Source organism: Esox lucius, chromosome 11 (assembly GCF_011004845.1).
Source record: "Esox lucius isolate fEsoLuc1 chromosome 11, fEsoLuc1.pri, whole genome shotgun sequence".
Lineage (NCBI taxonomy): Eukaryota > Metazoa > Chordata > Actinopteri > Esociformes > Esocidae > Esox > Esox lucius.
In genome coordinates, this window is record NC_047579.1 from 46,432,349 (window position 1) to 46,449,556 (window position 17,208).

General features: G+C 39.7%; 1 protein-coding gene across 5 annotated transcripts in view; it reads right to left on the reverse strand.

Annotated features, from left to right (window-relative positions):
- Positions 1–16,317, reverse strand: part of nprl3 (NPR3-like, GATOR1 complex subunit) — a 19,188-nt gene extending 2,871 nt beyond the window's left edge. The window contains exons 1-11 of one of the 5 annotated variants that reach the window (XM_010874862.3): positions 16,235–16,257; positions 11,182–11,251; positions 9,915–9,953; positions 8,911–9,043; positions 5,924–5,998; positions 3,786–3,939; positions 3,469–3,550; positions 3,253–3,390; positions 1,205–1,361; positions 766–872; positions 338–467 (exon numbers count right to left, since the gene is read on the reverse strand). In XM_010874862.3, coding sequence (XP_010873164.1) covers positions 338–467; positions 766–872; positions 1,205–1,361; positions 3,253–3,390; positions 3,469–3,550; positions 3,786–3,939; positions 5,924–5,998; positions 8,911–8,997 — 930 coding nt within the window. In that variant the 5' untranslated portion in view covers positions 8,998–9,043; positions 9,915–9,953; positions 11,182–11,251; positions 16,235–16,257. Of the gene's footprint in view, positions 1–337; positions 468–765; positions 873–1,204; positions 1,362–3,252; positions 3,391–3,468; positions 3,551–3,785; positions 3,940–4,373; positions 4,521–5,923; positions 5,999–8,910; positions 9,044–9,914; positions 9,954–11,181; positions 11,252–11,371; positions 12,406–16,234 lie in introns of those variants that run through there. The other 4 variants (XM_010874857.5, XM_010874860.4, XM_010874859.5 and 1 more) reach the window with 4 other exon arrangements.
- Between the last annotated feature and the right edge of the window lie 891 nt (positions 16,318–17,208).

Genomic DNA, 17,208 nt, shown 5'->3' on the forward strand with positions numbered 1-17,208 from the left:
TATACCATTAATGCTATTGGATAAGGGTTACCCTTTATTTTGACCGTCCCATTTCCCATCTGAAGATGTTCTGTAGGATTAGTAGATCGTTAAAATGTTGCTGATTATTCATATAGCAACTACAGACACACTTTTGGGACTCCCAATACAAAGGTAATATGCAATTTCTAACAGGAAATTGGAACTTCTCTGTGTAATCGCAATGGAATCCATAGTTTTGGTCCAAGCTTGACTAAACTAGCAACAGAAACTAAAGGGAGTGGGACTTCTGGATATGATTAGCTTGTTTGGGAAGTAATGTCTTTGTCAAAGTGTGTGTTTATCCTAATAGACCTACCTCCTGTACTAAAGCATCCAGGGGGTTTCTGAACTCAGACAGTGAAAGCGGCAGGGAGAACTTAGCCAGCATGGAAGGCAGGTCATGACCAGGGAACTGCTGGCCAAATGCCTCAGACAATGGAGAGTATCTATACAAGAAGGAGATGCTGATTTTATTCATATTCTACTAGGGATGCATTTCTAAGAAATATTCACAAAACACAACCATCGAATGTTGATACAGACACCGATGTTTTGTCATTTCTGTACCAGTGTACTCTGGCATAAATTAAATTTAAATGTTGCTTCTGATGATGCTTAGAAGTTCAACAAATGCAAATAGAAATCATACAAAAGTTTGATTTCTATATATTTATACTAAAAAATAATTCTGATAATGTAAGGAAAATATGTGAAATTCATTATTAAATTCATATGGATACTTACAAGCTGATGTTAGCATGAGGGGACAGCATGTACACATTGTTCTCACACAGGGGATACACTATGATGGCTTTGCCCCAGTACACCAAGTGAGCAGCAATCTGGAAGATCTGCACACACACAAAGAACAGAAACTGAACTGTGAAAATGCGTTATTGGACATTTGACAAAGCAAGCCTGTATGGAAATATGACTAAAGGGGAAGCTTCCTAATATATTCCAATAGATGGCGATATAAGACCAGCCAATATATGACTCCAATATTACAGTGGGACACTGAGGACGATTTATGATTACTTGCAATTCCTCGTATTGACAATAAGTGTACAGGCAACACATTCAGCGATCAGATAGAAAGCACATCTTAAAATAAATTACAGTCCCCTGTGGAAAAAGTGGGCTCACGTCAACTAGAGTTCACTGACAAGGTGCTCCCACCAACCTGTAACAGGGCCAGGTCTGTATCCTGTGCCAGCTGCTGCAGGTTCTTGACTGCCGAACAGGTCTTGATAAGGCGCACAAGAGCAGGAGAGCAGTCCAGAGGCAGTTGGGCCAGCAGAGCCTTCTCACTGTCCAGCAGCAGCAGAGCATGATACGGCCTGGGGGACAAGACCATTAATGCCGTGGCATCACAGACATATCTTGGTGTCAACACTCTAGTCCCCTCAGGTCATCAGGGTCTGGTCTGCTAGCCATACCCAGAGTAAGAACAAAGGCAGGTGAGGCAGATGTCATTCATTATGCTGAGCAGAGTCGGAAAACCAACTGCCAGAAAGTCATAGACTTGCTCCAACACTGACCACTTTTTAATCTAGGCTCAAAACTTTTATTTTCTTCTGCCTTTTATTAATCTTTTAATAATCTTAAATGTGAATTTTTTATTTGCATGCATTGTCTTTTCTGCTAAATTTATATTTCTAGCATGCCTGATATTCATTTTTTCTAATGTGCAGCACTTTGCATTGCCCCTGTATATGAAGTGTGCAATACAAATAAACTTGATTTGCCTCCATTTAATCAGAATGTGTTTGTCTATTGTTGTTACTTAGATAAAGATCAGATCAAATAGTATGATCATATGAATAGTATTAATTCCAAAATTCCAACGCGTTCACTTTTTCTTGCCGCGGTATCTTGTCCATCAGGCAGGTTTATTATTAGTCATTCTACTCACGTTTCTTAGGAGGCAAAAAACTTTAATTTATTGGAAAAATAATATATATAGCTGTAATTACAACTTATTTATGTTTCAATGCATGTTTTACAAAGGGCAATTCTCAAGTAGTTACAAGTAATCATATTTTGAGATTAGAAAGATGCTGTCCTGACTTTTTTTTATGATTTATTAATACAGGGGAAGCCAGCTGAGACCGAGGTCTCATTTACAGTGGTGCCCTGTATTACAACAACAAACAACAAAAAACGGGAGAATGTGAAAGTGACTAAATAAAGGATGCCATTAGGGGGCACTGTGGCCTACAAGAGAAAAGCAGAAAGCAGCAGGGTGGCACAGGACCTTATTCTAACTCATTAGTTGAATGTACTTGGCCTAGTTATATTACTACTGCAACTAAAACCTTCCATAGTACAGATCTAATCATGCAAATGTACAGACCAGACAATGACTGATTCAGATGTTTTTAAGGTTGATAACGATTTCTTTTTAGACCATGCTGACCAATGGCCAATATTTAACACCGATATCGAGTACAATTTAATTAGAAACTCTTAATGCCAAAAATTATAATGAAATAAAACTTTCCTTAAATTATCCAGTATTTTACTTTAATTAAACATAATTTAACAATAATTTTTTGCAAGTCAAGAATCATAGTGACGATCACTCCAGTATAAAATGACTACCGGTATAAAAGGAAACAATATGGGCACTGCTATTAAAGTAGAATCTATCATGTAGATCTAAAACACTTTGAAACCGTATACCAGCGTATGTATTCACAGATGTTTATGACACTAGTATTGACATTTTTCTGGGATCAGGAAAACATTGTGTTTCTCAACTGAAAAGATGTTGTTCTAAAAACTCAACAGAAACTTTTTCAACAAAACACCTCTAACCTCCTGGGTGGAGCTTAGAGAACAACCCAACCAATTGCCTACATTAACCCTTAAGGCTGTGACTTCAATATTGTTTATTTCACTTTTCATTTCCTGTTGCCTGCTAGGAACTAACAGCTCAACGGCAAATACATTTTCTAGCAAATCATAAACATGTTAAAAAAAATCTACCAATGCATGAGGATTAACAAAACGGGAGACGAAACCACATCGTACGTTCCGTCTAGTTGACTAAATATGCCCATGGTGCACCAACCCACATGACGATTGTTTTTGTGGTTTTCCTGGAGCATGGGCATTGCTGACAACTACAGCCTAAAAGGTTGTGGTGTAATTAACCACTTGTAGCCCACACGTGACATACAGTTCAATAATATTAAAAAAAATGGACTAAAATCCACACGTACACACCTTATGGCCTTGAGGCTGCGCTCCAGGGCTTCTGGGGGTACGTGGTTGCCCCCTACCCGGTGGATCTTGTGAGGCAAACAGAAGCTCACCTCAAGCCAGTTGTTAATATGGAGGCGCACCACCCCTGTCGTGCAAAGACTAGACACAGCACAGACTGTCAGTGCATGGGAAGTACGATCGCCTCATTAAACATCACATCAAGTGTTTTTTACAAACCTGTCATACGCCTCTTTCAGGTCCCTGGCCAGTTTGCACTTAGGGAGGATCTGTCTGAAAGGAGACTGAGGGCTGCCGTCAGCTAAAAACAAAAAAGAAAGAATATCCAGTCACATCCAGCCGCCGACCACGCAATGACATCGTAAAGCCAGGAAGTGCACACTCGACACAAACCCTCGTGCTCTACTTTGGGTCAGAATAACAGAAACTCCTTGTACTTGACGAAGGGAATGTTACTGCACGATAGGCGTTACGGGTCTAAACTGCTATTAGACTTAAGCAGTGGTCAGTTGTAAAGGAAGTGTTTTTTGTCTCACTCTCAGTCATGGTGGTGACCTCGTCCTGTACTGCCAGCATCAGCTTGGCCTCCCTGGTCAGGTACTGGCAGCGGCGCTCCTCGTGCTGCAGGGCGACGGCAATGCGGCGGGACAGGTTGCGCATGCAGCTGATGACTGACGGGTCGGCGTTAGCCTGCAGGGGCACCGGGTGGTCACGTTACGGAAACAGCGTTTTACTACTTTACAAATCGCTTACACATTTGGTTAACCTGTACAGTAGCAGGTGTAATTCAGGATAAATAAATAAACGCCTAGCTGTAGGTTTATTGTAATAGCGTATTGCCTGAAATTGCGTGACGGCATTTTGGAGATGGTACTATGCTAATCATTATCATGAGCTACTATCCAGAGTGACTGTAACTCTAAATAACACAAATGAGGATATTGTAACAAGGAGTTAATCTTTGGTTCAGATATGGGTTTGTTTACATTACTAGAGCTAAATGTTAGCAGCATTGTTTAATGCAAAACACATTGGCTTTAGTCATAGAACCTAAAAGGAATTTCAAACCAGCAGTATTTTCAAACCACACTATTGTATAGTTTAAATAGTATTTGGACACTAACCGTGTTTCCATCCTGTTTTCATTAAATTCACTGGAAAAAGTGTGATGAAAACAGGACAGGTCTGTGTTTTTTATGTTGACAGGAGATTTTCTTAGCTCGACCTGGTGAGATCTTGATGTTTCAGTAAAATACTGATTAAAATACCTATCGTATGAAAGACAAGTCACATGATGCTTCAACACTGTTGTTGCTTGCTACTTGGGGTTTCAGACTGGGTGTTTTGTAAAAGCAGTTTGTGCCAACTGCTGATGTTAAAAGGGCTTTATAAATTTGATTGATTGATGATGATTAGGGCTATGTCATCCCACTATAACTCGCACATGTGGTTTATAAGGCTACAGACTAAAACAGAAACTACCATTTTGGTTGTTCAGACAATTGCCAATTCAAAGCTTGTTTCCAAAAACTAAAAGGTTATTTCAGAATATTTAGTCATGTTGGCAGGAGAACCCCATAAGCCGGTTCCTCTAGTATAACCATCCGGGGTTCTTCATTTCAACAATAAATTCATTCAGCTGAAAACTACAATGATAAAAGAGAGAATTTAACTGTGAATGAATCAAGAACGATAAACGGAACAAACATACCCTTAAGACTGTCAAGACTGTCAATCATTTTGAACCTCACCATTTCCTTGAGTCACAAAAGATGCCCCGAGTTTCAAACAGCTAATTTAAAAGTTCTGAAACCTTTACAGAAATTATAACGGATATTGGATCTGCTAGTAAACGTTTCTAAAACATACGTTACTAATATTTAATGATAATAAAAAAACATGTGAAATGAGCTCAACAGAATTTTCGGCCAGTCACGTTAGGCACAGTGCCACGGGCAGTGCCAGGGACAGCCCACGTGAGCTGCTGGTCAGACGGGGATAAACATGACTGCATATTCTGGCAGGTCCTGGCTGTGCAGAGCGAGTGACTCAGCAGTTAGCTGGGCGAGTCATGCCCCCGGGAGGGTGGTGCCATGCTAGCTGGAGTGATTAACCCCTTTGCCAGCTCCCTATCCCCCACAGATAGGGCCAATGCTTAAACGTTATCACCAAGAGACCAGTTCATATCTAGGAAAGCAGTCTCCCTGAACAGTTTCTTTCCCCTCGCTGTGGTCCTCAACAACTATCTATCTTGCCCATAGAGACACCACTATACACACCCCATACATACCAAGCCAACTCTGAACTGTTAAGAAAAGAATACCCCTACATTGCTCTCACTGTTTTTAGACAAACTATATTGATACTGTAAATATGTACATCAACTGTAAATCCATGGATATTATATATTCACGGTTCATATTTATCCTATAGATATATTCTCTCCACCCATTTGTAAATAAAGTATGTAAACTGTGTACGTTTCATGTGTCTGTGTCTAAATATTACATTACACCTGCAGCACCATTACACCATGAAACATTCAGAGTATGTGTAAATGCACCTATACAGGTGATTGTGTCTCCCTAACTTGGCCTGTTGATAGACCCAAACTACCAGATGAAACTTTAATTAGCTAGGTTATCATGAGAAAAGTGCTTAGTCACCAATTTACCCTCAGAGCAAAGACAACACTGAACAGGATCATGGTTGGCGTCTCTCTTTTAGGGGAGGGGTCTGCCTTGGAAACCTGTAAAGAAATAAATGACATAAGCAAAAGCATAAAATATAGAACAATAGAACAAAATACTTGCCATGTTATGTACTTAATTTCTTTGATCTTGATTTAGTAAAGAAGGTATTCAATTTGGGGGAGCAAGTAGCCAATAAACAATAAACCAGTAAAAGAGGTTGCTAAATTGAATCCCAGAATGAGCAAGTTGAAATATCCATAATTCTATTCCTGACAAATTGCTTCAAAGACGGTTGCTATAAATGAGAATCTGTTCTCACTTAATTTACCTGGTAAAAAAAAAGTCTTAAAACAGGCCACCTTTTGGATTTCTTTCTTTTTGGCATTTAATGTTGTGAGAACCAAAATCACATTAAAAAAAACTGAGTGGGCAAATAGCACGAATACTGTGATGCAACACATAACACAAAGCCTTGGGAGGTATAGATTTGGATTTAACTCCAATCAATGCAACCAAATGTTTCCTGAAAGAAGTTGATCTGTCTCTCACAGTGAAGTTGGAGGAATGTTTTCCAACTCTTCCATACAGAGCTGCTTTGACTTAGTGACATTTGGTCATTGAGCATGAAGTGCTCTTTTCAGGTCCTACGACAATGTCTCTACTCAAGACTAACTACCAAAACCATCTTTGAAATTTGATATGGAGTCAATACTATAGACTATAGAAATGACAGGATGGACCTACAGTAGGGTAAACAAGTATTTGAAAACCTGCTGATTTTGCATGTTTTCCTACTTACAAAGAATGAAGAGGTCTGTAATTTTTATCATAGGTACACTTCAACTGTTAGAGACGGAATCTACAAAAATCCAAAAAAATCACATTGTATGATTTTTAAATAATGTATTTGCATTTTATTGCATGACAAGTATATGATCACCTACCAACCAGTTAGAATTCCGGCTCTCACAGACCTGTTAATTTCTCTTTAAGAAGCCCTCCTGTTCTCCACTCATTACCTGTATTAACTGCACCTGTTTGAACTTGTTACCTGTATAAAAGACCCCTGTCCACACACTCTCCACAATGGCCAAGAACAGAGGGCTGTGTAAGGACATCAGGGATAAAATTGTAGACATGCACAAGGCTGGGATGGGCTACAGGACCATAGGCAAGCAACTTGGTGAGAAAGCAACAACTGTTGGTGCAATTATTAGAAAATGGAAAAAGTTCAAGATGACGGTCAATCTCCCTCGGTCTGGGGCTCCATGCAAGATCTCACCTCGTGGGGAATCAATGATCATGAGTAAGGTGAGGGATCAGCCCTGAACCACACGGCAGGGCCTGGTCAATGGCATGAAGAGAGCTGAGACCACAGTCTCAAAGAAAACCGTTAGTAACACACTACGCCGTCATGGATTAAAATCCTGCAGCGCACGCAAGGTCCCCCTGCTCAAGCCAGTGCATGTCCAGGCCGGTCTGAAGTTTTCCAATGACCATCTGGATAATCCAGAGGAGGAATGGGAGAAGGTCATGTGGTCTGATGAGACAAAAATAGAGCTTTTTGGTCTAAACTCCACTCGCCATGTTTGGAAGAAGAAGGATCAGTACAACCCCAAGAACACCATGCCAACCGTGAAGCATAGGTAGAAACATCATTCTTTGGGGATGCATTTCTGTAAAGGGGACAGGACGACTGCACCGTACTGAAGGGAGGATGGATGGGGCCATGTATCGCAAGATCTTGGCCAACAACCTCCTTCCCTCAGTGAGAGCATTGAAGATGGGTCGTGGCTGGGTCTTCCAGCATGACAACGACCCGAAACACACAGCCAGGGCAACTAAGGAGTGGCTCCGTAAGAAGCATCTCAAGGTCCTGGAGTGGCCTAGCCAGTCTCCAGACCTGAACCCAATGGAAAATCTTTGGAGGGAGCTGAAAGTCCGTATTCCCCAGCGACAGCCCCGAAACCTGAAGGATCTGGAGAAGGTCTGTATGGAGGAGTGGGCCAAAATCCCTGCTCCAGTGTGTGCAAACCTGGTCAAGAACTACAGGAAACATATGATCTCTGTAATTGCAAACAAAGGTTTCTGTACCAAATATTAAGTTCTGCTTTTCTGATGTATCAAATACTTATGTCATGCAATAAAATGCAAATTAATTACTTGTCAAAATATACTCAACCAAAAAATTAAGGGGACAAATACTTTTCCACAGCAATGTGTATTTATAAAGAATAGGCCAAGGCTACATTTTAGAGCACGGCCATTGTGTTGTGGAAGATTTTAGCCAAAGAAAGGCAGTCCAACAAAAAGCTCAGGATTACAACAGGATACAAATTACATGAATTAAATGTTTTAATGGGGAGGTAAATGAATAATCACCCCCAGCTGAATAATCTCAGGTTTTTCATTCTTTCAATGTCTAGTACAGTTAATGGAAAAGTACCAAAGACTAGTCTACTTTAGGTTGGATTCATTAAACTAGGCTACATATTTTAATATCTCCATTGATTTCTTTCTCCCAATTATTATATTTTTGTCCTTGATATTCTGGGCATTCCATCTACTGAGTACTGTCACATGATTGCGATCCACTGCGATGCATGCCATTTCATCCACTAGATGGAGCAAGTGATCTGAAATCAGTCTCAGAGTGGACCCAGAGTTAAACCAACAACATACTGCTCTGGAAAAAATATTGAGACCACTGCACCTTTTTCTTTCCTTTCCAAAAAAGTTGAAAAGGAACGTTTTGAGTGAGGAAGAGAAGCGTTCAATTTGCAGTGGTCTCTTAATTTTAACCCTTCTGTTCCTCACTCAAAACCTTCCTATTAGACTTTTTTGGAAAGAAAAAGGTACAGTGTTCTCTTCTTCTTTCCAGAGCTGTGTTTTTGTTACGTGCTGGACCAACAGACAGATATATTTGCACTTAATAGATATTTCCGCTCAACTCATCACAAACTCTTACCTGAATGCTGTGAGGATGCTGGAGGAGGGTGGGGTGTCCGACGAAACGCACATTGTCTATCTTCAGCTCAAACTTCTTTCCACACATATCAGACTTGGTGGCCAAGATAGTGGCTAAGATGCTGTCAGAGAACCTTTTTGGAGAGAGGATAAAAATACAGTCAACCGGTAAACCATCCAATGGTAGAGAAGAGCAGGAAGTGAGGAGGAGAGCAACAAGACATCTAGGAAAGTCCCAATTATATCACATTCAGTCTGATTGCCTTTATTAAACTGTATTTAGCGTCAACCCTATGATGGTGGCCATGATGTTGCCATGGACAGGAGGGTTAGGTTAATCACATGGATGAGTCTGCAACCCCGATAGACAGGAGCTGGTCTAAATAGAGTTTGGAGAGGAGAAACAGTGAATAAGCCCCCGCCGACAGAGGTCAGGGCTTTTTAAAGGGGAGGTGAAAGTCTCATGCTGGTTTCACATAGCTCATGCTGCACGCCGAAATTACCATCACATGAAAAAGGGATATCATCATCACGTGGTGTTTTTCCAAACAGTTGACATGGGCCAGACACAAATCACATTTTAATTATGACCAATATCATGTTTCTGTTTTGAGAAATACATTTAAATATTATTAATCCTATGTTTTGGTTAGCCATGAAGTCTATAGATCTATTTAAAAAAAAAAAAAAAGTGTTTCATCAACAATCAAATTAAAAAAAGCAGAGGAAGAGGGCTCAAAGGCTAAATTAACTGAAGAGTTGCTGGTTTTGTAGCAAGCACTGAACATGACTTTTGAAATACAGGATATACCCAGAGAGACCATTAAATCATTTGATCTGCAATATTACAACAATAATCTCAGAGATTTCAGTTGGCGTAGGCGTATATATGTACCGATACCGGATATATACTGTATTCAAGACACAAAACAGGAAGGAATGAGTGAATAAAGACAAGGGTGTTCAAAACAAAGGAAATGTGGTTTTATAATGATCTGGTCTTACCCTGCTACCAACTGTTCATCAGTTAGTGGAGTTTGATCTCTGAAATGGGAATAGGGTCGGGCCATAAACAAATAAAAAGCAAAGAAATAAAAATAAATGCAGCAGACATTTGGACAGAATGCATAACAGAAGGATATAAAAACACAAAACTGAACAACCACTTGAGACTTAATATTAAAAATGTTTGATCTTACGGCAAATACTTTATGGTAGACGTATAGACGACCTAACACCTCAGGATGATTAACTTTTGTACTGGAGTAGAAATTATCAAATTAGTAAAGTAACGTAATATTCTAACCATCAAGAGGGACTAACGTTGGAGACACTGGCACTAAAAGGCTTGAAGATGCTGTTATGAAATTGTAAATGAACTCATCAAGAAAAGGTGTTTTTTTCAAGGCAAATTTGCTCATGAAAAAATGGTCTGGATCCAAATGACCATCCTTAAGATCAGGGCCATAGAAAACATGCTTTATGGGTCCCTGGCTTGGCAAGGCCCACTGATCGTAATAATATCAATGTTGTTTATAAGTGAGGGGGACCGGGTACAGCCTACTTCTTTACAAGGGGCCCTGGATTCCTGCTGACGGCCCTGCTTATGATGACAGGGGTATTGCCCAAATATACTATAGCTAGAATCTGTCCAGAATAAGCCCAATGCATTTATTGGGTCTTAAGCAAGCCTAAACGCATTCTCTCAATGGACAATGCCTACCACTGTTTAAGGCAGAGACATAGGATCTTGTCAATATATTCAGTATCTTTGACATTAACCCTAAGCCACTGATATAGGGATAAGTATTGAAGCGAATCTTGGCTCTTCATTGGTACAAACATTTTGGATATTTTGGTAATACTTCATTGTTTTTTGCCATGTACATTTTTTCATTATATTATGTGAGTTATACACAAATGTACTATTTTGGAAGATTCCCTTAAAAAAAAATCTTTTTTTTGGATTACTAAGGTTACAGTCCCCACTACAACAAAAATATTGTTTTGAAATTTGCCAAGCAATGGTTTCACAACCTCTCAACAGACAATACATAGTTGTCACACCTGCACTCAGATGACACATAATTAAATATAACATACGAATTGAATACTGCAAACATTTGCAAGAGGTTTTTAAACGTGTTAAACAGAATGAAACCAGTCACACTGGTGGACTGTCACATTCAAGGCTGTTAGTTAATTTCCCATGTATGTCTGCTTAGGCCTAAACTGGTTACAGGTTATGTAGATTACATAAAATGAGTAATACCTTGAATCTCCATCTGGATCTTCGAGAACATCTCCTGTTGTGTTCAGGGCATATGGACTTCGTTGTTTTGCTATTGGGAAAATACATCAGATTGTTTGTCAAATCACATTGACACGTCACATATATAGGTGGCCAGCCATCTGTATAGATTTTTTGCAACGGTACATAGTTAGCTAGCTTCACAACTTACTCGTTAGTGATGTGCATCCTGCAACCCGTTGGAATGGGTACCGAAAGAGCAATTTGTTCCCTCGGCTACCGGAACTAACCAAAATTACACTGATGGGGCTTGTCTTCTCACCGCTTTTGTAGAAAGTATTTTCTGAGTGTTTATACATAGATGTTCGCTCTCCGTGTAACTTAAGTGAAGAGGAATGATTGTACATACTGTAACGTCGCGCTACCAATTTGTTAATTAATGTTTAATACATTGCCTAGTTAACTACATGCTTTTAAAAACGACTACCACTTTGAGGTTTTAAACTAACGTTGAAAATACAGCTAGAGAGCTGAAGACTGTCTACGATAGCCTGTTGTGGCTACCTAACGATAGCTCGTGCTAGCTAGGAAAGGTTTAACGTTACCTATCTCAAGACTAATAGCTACATTTACTAACGTTAGCTAGCTACTAATTCTCTTAATAACACTCTATTATGTACAGTACAGTCAGCAAACGTAGAACGTACACATATAGAGTAAACATTCCAAATAAATCTTATTGTGCCACTAGCATAACGGTGCCTCTGTTGTGTGTTACACTCATTTCGGTTTTAAAGAACACAGTGTCAGTAACAAACTGTTCCGCTAGTGCAGTGTTTCCGATGGTGGTATCACATGCTTGTGGCAAAGTTTCAGATTTAGCTTAGACTGATAGATAGTCTAAATCAGTCAGCAACGCTGACATTTATTGTAAAGAATTTTGAAAATACATGTCGGTGTTTCTTTTGCATTTAAATTTGTGTAATTGCTTCACCGAAAAATAAAACTTGCACGATTAGGTTTCCATAAGAAAATGGTGGTTTAAGCCGCAGCCCCTCTGCCAGAATAATATCCCTTTTCACGTGAACGAGCACACTCTATTCGTTATCGTAGCATCGATGTAGTTAGTTTTATAATGGACATTCAGTGGACATTCATATTCGCCCGTCAAAGCCAAATTTAGGACAATGAAAAGTATGGGTTCTTCATCAGGTGAAGGTGAACTACAATCCACACTTTTCAATGTATCAATAAAGATTTTTGTATTTTTTTGTTTTCCAAAATTATTTTTATAATTATATTAAAATTAAATAGCGTCTACAGAAAGTGTGCAATGACAATTAAAGTGGTATATTCGGACTCGGAGGAGGATGGGCTACAATCCAGGGCTTAGAGTTTTTATTTTTATTTTTTACATTTCAAAATTCGATGGAAAATGCCTTACTAATAGCCTAGTATTGACGAGAATGAAAAGTGCATTTTCTGAATCGCGGGAGGGAGGACTACAATGAACAGGAGGGAGGACAAACATTTTAGTTTTTCAAAAATTGTAGTAACAAAATGTGCTTAAACTTTGAAAATGCAATACCTCCTACAGAAAATGTTGCAATGACTATTAAAATGATATATTCTGTATTGGGGAAAGGTGGACTACAATCCACGGCTTTGTTGTTTTTCAAAATGTTTCATTTCAAAATTCAATCCCGATTCAATGACATTTTCTTAATCGATCCTCTCCCTAACAACAAACCCTATCAGCACTATTCATTGGCAGTAAGCCGCACCTTGGATGTTTCTGACTGTTAGAATTTGCTGTTCGGAATACCTGCACTGCTAATATCCCCCCGATCGGTGCTTGCTGTAACTTTATTGGGTTGTGGCTTTTACTTTCTTTAGTTAAAGAGCCAAAACGGAATTGGGATATTTTCAGAATACTCACTTTAACTCACTTTTAATAAATTGGGACGAGTGAGAGGTGTAATCAGAACAATGTATAGGCACTATTTGTATAGTTTAATTGACATATGAGACATCTGGACATTTGAATTGTAAACGTTTATTGTCTTAAAATAGCAAAAGATGCGGGAATGTGTGTTGTAAGAGCGATTGTATATGGTGACTGACACCGATCCTGCCGTTTGATTACCAGACTCCAACCTTTATACTAATAATCTGAATGTTTATGAGTAGGCAAACAGATTCTAAAATAAACTCCTAATGTGCTTACAATTTATACAAATACGAATATGATTATAGCAAGTTGGCACACCAGTAAAAATTATTATTTTTACACATGTTCAAATTGCAATTTCAATGTGATTTTGATTAATCGTGCGGGAATAGTATTATCCTGCAGTATAAAATATGAAATAACTGTGCAATATTGTTTTAGATTTAGGTGTATACACTTAACAACTCAACTGCAACACATTCAAAATAATCTACATAACCCCTCCATCCCGATTAAAAGGTATAAATAATTGCATTATTAACTTGCTGATTATAATACCACGCGGACTGACTCAAGAGCAGCCTACTGTACAAGGCATCGTTAACGAGGAAGCACCCGTGAGCTGTAGCTAACTGTTGTCTAACATTGCAGATCATTGCAGGGATTTGATGGGGATAACGTCTTGATTTCAACATCAGTGCATAGGTCCAAACCGAAAGGAGTTTGGTAGAATACGATCGCTTCAATTACGAGTCTGGTTCTATACATTGGCACTGAAATGAACCAATTTCAATGCAAAGACTTGTATGATTTTTAAATAATTTATTTGCATTTTATTCCATTACATAAGTATTTGATCACCTACCTACCAGTAAGAATTCCGGCTCACACAGACCTGTATTAACTGCACCTGTTTGAACTTGTTACCTGTATAAAAGACACCTGTCCACAAACTCAATCAAACAGACTCCAACATCTCCACCATGGCCAAGACCAGAGAGCCTGGGGTCTGGGGCTCCATGCAAGATCTCACCTCATGGGGAATCAATGATCATGAGGAAGGTGAGGGATCAGCCCAGAACTACACGGCAGGACCTGGTCAATGACATGAAGAGAGCTGGGACCACTGTCTCAAAGAAAACGGAAGAAGAAGGATCAGTACAACCCCAAGAACGCCATCCCAACCGTGAAGCATGGAGGTGGAAACATCATTCTTTGGGGATGCTTTTCTGTAAAGGGGACAGGACGACTGCACCGTATTGAGGGGAGGATGGATGGGGCCAACAACCTCCTTCCCTCAGTAAGAGCATTGAAGATGGGCTGGGTCTTCCAGCATGACAACGACCCGAAACACACAGCCAGGGCAACTAAGGAGTGGCTCCGTAAGAAGCATCTCAAGGTCCTGGAGTGGCCTAGTCAGTCTCCAGACCTGAACCCAATGGAAAATCTTTGGAGGGAGCTGAAAGTCTGTATTGCCCAGTGACAGCCCCGAAACCTGAAGGATCTGGAGAAGGTCTGTATGGAGGAGTGGGCCAAAATCCCTGCTGCAGTGTGTGCAAACCTGGTCAAGAACTACAGAAAACGTTTGATCTCTGTAACTGCAAACAAAGGTTTCTGTACCAAATATTAAGTTCTGCTTTTCTGATGTATCAAATACTAATGTAATGCAATAAAATGCAAATGAATTACTTAAAAATCATACAATGTGATTTTCTGGATTTTTGTTTTAGATTCCGTCACTCACAGTTGAAGAGTACCTATGATAAAAATTACAGACTTCTACATGCTTTCTTAGTGGGAAAACCTGCAAAATCAGCAATGTATCAAATACTTGTTCTCCCCACTGTATTTAATGCTTTAGCCAGAGCACGTGATGGCCATACGAGGCTTCATTACCATTCTTAGCAGCAGGATATAATGCTAGCAGCGCAAAATTAGAATTTATTTTTCAAATTAAAAGCCTTGTTAAAGGACACATAATGAAATACTTTGTTTTTCGAATTATGCTTTTCAAATAAGCCTTGAAACTTCCATCCATGCATCCATCTTCTTCCGCTTATCCGGGGCCGGGTCGCGGGGGCAGCAGTCTAAGCAGGGATGCCCAGACTTCCCTCTCCCCAGACACTTCCTCTAGCTCTTCCGGGGGGACACCGAGGCGTTCCCAGGCCAGCCGGGAGACATAGTCCCTCCAGCGTGTCCTAGGTCTTCCCCGGGGTCTCCTCCCGGTGGGACGGGACCGGAACACCTTCCCAGGAAGGCGTTCCGGAGGCATCCGAAAAAGATGCCCAAGCCACCTCAGCTGACCCCTCTCGATGTGGAGGAGCAGCGGCTCTACTCCGAGCTCCTCCCGGGTGACCGAGCTTCTCACCCTATCTCTAAGGGATCGCCCGGCCACCCTGCGGAGAAAGCTCATTTCGGCCGCCTGTATCCGGGATCTTGTCCTTTCGGCCATGACCCAAAGCTCATGACCATAGGTGAGAGTAGGAACGTAGACTGACTGGTAAATCGAGAGCTTCGCCTTGCGGCTCAGCTCTTTCTTCACCACGACAGACCGATACATCGACTGCATTACTGCAGAAGCTGCACCGATCCGTCTGTCAATCTCCCGTTCCATCCTTCCCTCACTCGTGAACAAGACCCCTAGATACTTAAACTCCTCCACTTGAGGCAGGCACTCTCCACCAACCTGAAGTGGGCAAGCCAGCCTTTTCCGAATGAGGACCATGGCCTCGGATTTGGAGGTACTGATTTTCATCTTGAAACTTGAAACTTTTAATTATTCAATTATAGGGCAAATTATTGTTTGACCTGAACTAAATTCTCGTGTAATTGTTCAGATTCTGTATTAAATTGTATAGCCTACTATATACCCTAATTCATGTCTAGCAAGTCCCCTATTCCCACTACCCAGTTTATGACCGATCTAGTATGAATAATGATTACTGGTCTCTCCGGGAGAGGTTAATTGCTAATTAATACTCTTACATGATACATTAAAAATTAACAATATAAACTTTTGATAAAAATATTAATGAAAATAGTGTATTATATTGATAAGATAATATGACACCTAGTTATAGTGATATTATTATTTAAATGCGGCTGAAACCATCAGCGGCTTACCTTGTTGCAGCGTGGTCAGACATCCGCCCACATAGCATTGTGTTAATATCTGTCCTTTCAGCCAATTTAATTATCTGGTTTTGCTAAAAAAAAAAAAAAAATAGGGAGACACTTTATACAACTTCCGTTGCTCATTTATCTGCGCTCTCCGCCTACTGAAAGCTGCACATGTGATTAGCTCAAAAATCTAGTACAGTATAGGCAATGGGCCAAGTGTGAGCGCTTCAGCTCTTGACCTTGATGACTTACAGTAATCTTAAAATTAGAATATTTTATGTACAGCAACTGCACTATTATTAGGCTTAGTAACACAATAAATACTATTGTCCGAAAATCAAATGTTAAATATTGCGCTTGTGGGTTTTACATTACTTTATAGTCTACCATAATTAAACTAACATTATAGCTAACTAGTTTCCATTAACCAACTCACTACATTTTTCATTTCCGTTGTATAGCAAACTATTAAAAATGAAAAGGATGCAATCACTAAACCTATTCATTCGGATACGTGGGTTCTTCGAGCTAATTCCGGCCAACAATTTGGCACAGTTTCTTAGCAAACTGACAAATTATGCCTTTTTTTATCAGGGTATTCAGGCAGCTTCCGCCCATTTTACTTTCTTAATTTCAAGGCATAAATGTGATAAGCAGGAAGTTCATGTACTATTTGGAGATGGGTGTGTATCAATTTTCTAGCATGATCTGTCTTTTTCTGACATTTTCTGTCGGTAATAATTTCCAATCAACCTTAAAATTGCGAATAACATGAAACTAAACAACGGATTTGATGGGTACTATTTAATTTACCAATGTAATAGTGGAATATTTAATAAATGTTCATAATCAAACATGTAGTGTATTTTAATAAAATGTTTAGTATATAACAAGATAAATCGCCATCTGTAACATTCCAAATATACAATTAAACATCTGTAAAAAATTTACAATTTATTTTATAAAAGCTATAGGGT